Raw genomic sequence first — 3,333 nt, 5'->3', positions numbered from 1 at the left:
ACAAAATCCTTTTTTTTTAGCGTCAAAGATAACCCCGAAATGAAATCTATGGTTACACAGTCCCTTTTCCATTCGGGAACCATCACAGGTTGAAGTAAACCTGAAGGTACTTAGTGTTTAGCCTTTACTTGCTGATAAACTAGACACTTAGAAACAAACTCCGAAATGTCTCTTTTCATTCCCGACCACCAGTATATTTTTTTCAGGTCATTATACATTTTCACACTACCCGGATGGATAGACAAGCAACCACTATGTGCCTCTTGTAAAATCCTCTGAATGAGTTCATTGTCCTTGGGTACACAAACCCTATCTTTGAACATTATACACCCATCGGTACCAATTCGAAAGTCTGATTCACAATCTGTCTTGTTCTGAGTCATCTTGGCTTACAATTCCTCGTCACCCTTCTGAGCTCCACAAATCTCTTGAAGGAACATCGGTCTAGCTTTCAGTTCTGCTAGAACAGAACCATCATTGGCCATAAACAACTGAGTGTTCATGGCCTTCAAGGCGAATAATGACTTTCTACTCAGCGCGTCAGCGACTACATTCGCCTTTCCTGGGTGGTAGTCGATTATCAACTCATAGTCTTTTATCAACTCCAACCATCTCTATTGACGTAGGTTCAACTCCTTTTGAGTCATCAAATACTTGAGGCTTTTATGGTCAGTGAACACTCAGCATTTTTCGCCATACAAATTGTGTCTCCAAATTTTCAACGCGAACAAGATGGCGGCCAACTCTAAATCATGCGTCAGGTATTTTTTCTCATGTGGCTTTAGCTGTCTCGAAGCGTAAGCTATGACTTTACCTTCTTGCATAAGTACGCACCCCAATCCATTTAAGGAGGCGTCGCTATATACCATAAACTATTTTCCCGATTTCAATTGCACTAAAACTGAGGCCTCATTCAACAAGGTCTTTAATGTCTCAAAGCTCTGTTGGCATTTATCCGTCCACTCGAACTTGACCTCTTTTTTTTGCAGTCTCGTCATCGGAGTAGCTATCATTGAGAACCCTTTAACAAATCATTTATAGTACCTTGCCAAGCCCAGGAAGCTTCTAATCTCCGACACATTTCTCGATGGTTTCCACTCTACAATAGCCAATATCTTACTTGGGTCAACTCTAATTCCATCACCCGACACGATGTGTCCTAAGAATCCAACCTCTCGAAGCGAAAAATCACTTTTACTAAACTTGGCATACAACTGCTTATCTCTCAAAGTCTGCAAAATAGTTCTCAAATGTTCCACATGTTCACTTGCCTCTCGAGAATAAATTAATGTATCATCGATAAAGACCACCACAAACTTATCCAAATACGGCCGAAAAATGCGGTTCATCAAATTCATAAACACTAGAGGGGCATTCGTTAAACCAAAGGGCATAACAAGGAACTCATAGTGCCCATACCTCATCCTAAATGCGGTTTTCGGTACATCTTATTCCTTTATTCTAAGTCGGTAATAACCAAATCATCCTTTTCTTTACAATTGTATCTACTGTGATAAGAAAGCGCTCTTAGTTTCAAAACCTTCCACGCCCCATGCCGGATTTATAGGTTGGACCTTGCCAGTTAGTCCATAAGGGTCCGACACCCATATTCCAAGACCATACAATCCTGTTACATGAAATGCGCCAAAGCCAAAGCAAGCCGCTCCTGAGAGAAATAAATGAATTTCAAAAATCTTGGGCAAATCCAAAGAAGGTTTTCACATGCGCTCATCACAAAAATTTCTAGATCCCAATATACCCAATGCCGATAGTCGCCAAGAAGCACAAGCCGAAAATACAATATGTGCTCCTACCACACCTTCGTAACTCAAATACCCAGATTTGTTATAGTCCCCCCTGTAATACTCCAACCGCCCCATGAATTGGTTATTCCTAAACGAGTCATGAAGGGTATAACGAACATACCTTGTCTCCACATTGGATCAAGAACGGCTACTCTAGGTTCTCACAAAAGAGAATCGTTTGTTTCAATATTCACTCATTGTTCGTTAATAACCCTAGTGATTGTATCTAGTATGCGTATTTTGATAGGAAATAAAATATTCAATTGATTTTTCATCGAATGACTATTCATCTACTGTACTTTCATGGAAATAGAGGCAAGAAAACTCTATGGAAAAATCATGGTTCAATTTGATCTTGTCTAAGGGAGAATTAGAATACAGATGTGGGCTAAGTAAATCAATGGATAGCCGCCTTGGTCCTGTTGAAAATACTATCGAATTTATGAAGATTAATTCGTTGTCTGTTTCTATAAAAAAAATCCTACCTAATTTACTAATTCGTGGAAAGATAGTGAACCCTTGTAGTTGAAAAATGTTTCAGGAGGAATCTCTGAAGTAAATGGTGGTTGATAAAGCAATCCTTGATTATAATTTCCAGTACGAGTACTGTCGGCCCTCGAGTGCAAAGGCAGAAGGGAGCTTGACTGCAAGACCCACCCGTCGAGCAGGGACGAAAGTCGGCCTTAGTGATCCGACACTGCCGAGTGGAAGGGCCGTTGCTCAATGGATAAAAGTTACTCTAAGGATAACAGGCTGATCTTCCCCAAGAGCACACATCGACGGGAAGGTTTGGCACCTTGATGTCGGCTCTTCGCCACTTGGGGCTGTAGTATGTTCCAAGGGTTGGGCTTACTACTTAGATGCTTTCAGTAGTTATCCGCTCCGCACTTGGCTACCAAGTTGCCACGTCAGGCACGATAACTGGTACACCGAGATCGTCCTTCCGGTCCTCTCGCATTAGGAAAGGTCCTCTCAATGCTCTAACGCCCACACCGGATATGGACCGAATTGTCTCACGACGTTCTGAACCTAGCTCACGTACCGCTTTAATGGGCAATAAAGTAATATAATAAAGAAAGTGGATTATCTTATCATATACATCTATTTTATTTGATTTAAAAAGATGGGCAAGTCCTTTTATTTAATTCTACATTCCTTGCACTTATTAGATATCTATTAGATATATAGATTCGCTTAGATACACTTAGTATTTAGATATAATTAGTATAATATACGAATTATAATATAATCGTTATAAGATATATTTCTTGTAACACCCCAAACTCGGCCCAGACGTTATGGCCGGATCCGACGTGTCACATTGAAGTTTTTAAGGAAACCAATGCCTCTTTTAACGTCCTTCTTAGTGTTTTAAAAGATAGTCTTTGCTAAGTTAATAAAGTGAATGGAAGTCATGCACCGGTAGGTATCTCAAAGCAGAGGAGGTGAGCCATGAAGGCTGCTTAAGTACCAATGCTCTTGATTGGATCCAATCCTAGACATGCCCACAACCATTGCCACACTTTGG

General features: G+C 40.6%; 1 protein-coding gene across 1 annotated transcript; it reads right to left on the bottom strand.

Moving 5' to 3' along the window:
* Positions 1 to 1,505: 1,505 nt before the first annotated feature.
* Positions 1,506 to 1,880, bottom strand: LOC128283924 (photosystem II CP47 reaction center protein-like). The gene is made up of 2 exons (XM_053021335.1): positions 1,760 to 1,880; positions 1,506 to 1,666 (listed from the first exon to the last, which is right to left on the bottom strand). Exons 1-2 carry the CDS (start codon positions 1,878 to 1,880, stop codon positions 1,506 to 1,508), a joined length of 282 nt encoding a protein of 93 aa, XP_052877295.1.
* Positions 1,881 to 3,333: the final 1,453 nt, after the last annotated feature.

The sequence above is a fragment of the Gossypium arboreum genome, chromosome 11, assembly GCF_025698485.1.
Source record: "Gossypium arboreum isolate Shixiya-1 chromosome 11, ASM2569848v2, whole genome shotgun sequence".
Taxonomy (NCBI): Eukaryota; Viridiplantae; Streptophyta; class Magnoliopsida; order Malvales; family Malvaceae; genus Gossypium; species Gossypium arboreum.
Note: the sequence above shows the minus strand (reverse complement) of the source record. Positions and strands in the feature narration are given on the sequence as shown.

Coding starts and splice junctions, on each gene's coding strand:
- LOC128283924 (XM_053021335.1), bottom strand. CDS start 1,880: ATGGGGCGGTTGGAGTATTACAGGGGGGACTATAACAAATCTGGGTAT. Junction 1,667..1,759: donor TTGGCGACTATCGGCATTGG/GTATATTGGGAT, acceptor TATTTCTCTCAG/GAGCGGCTTGCTTTGGCTTT.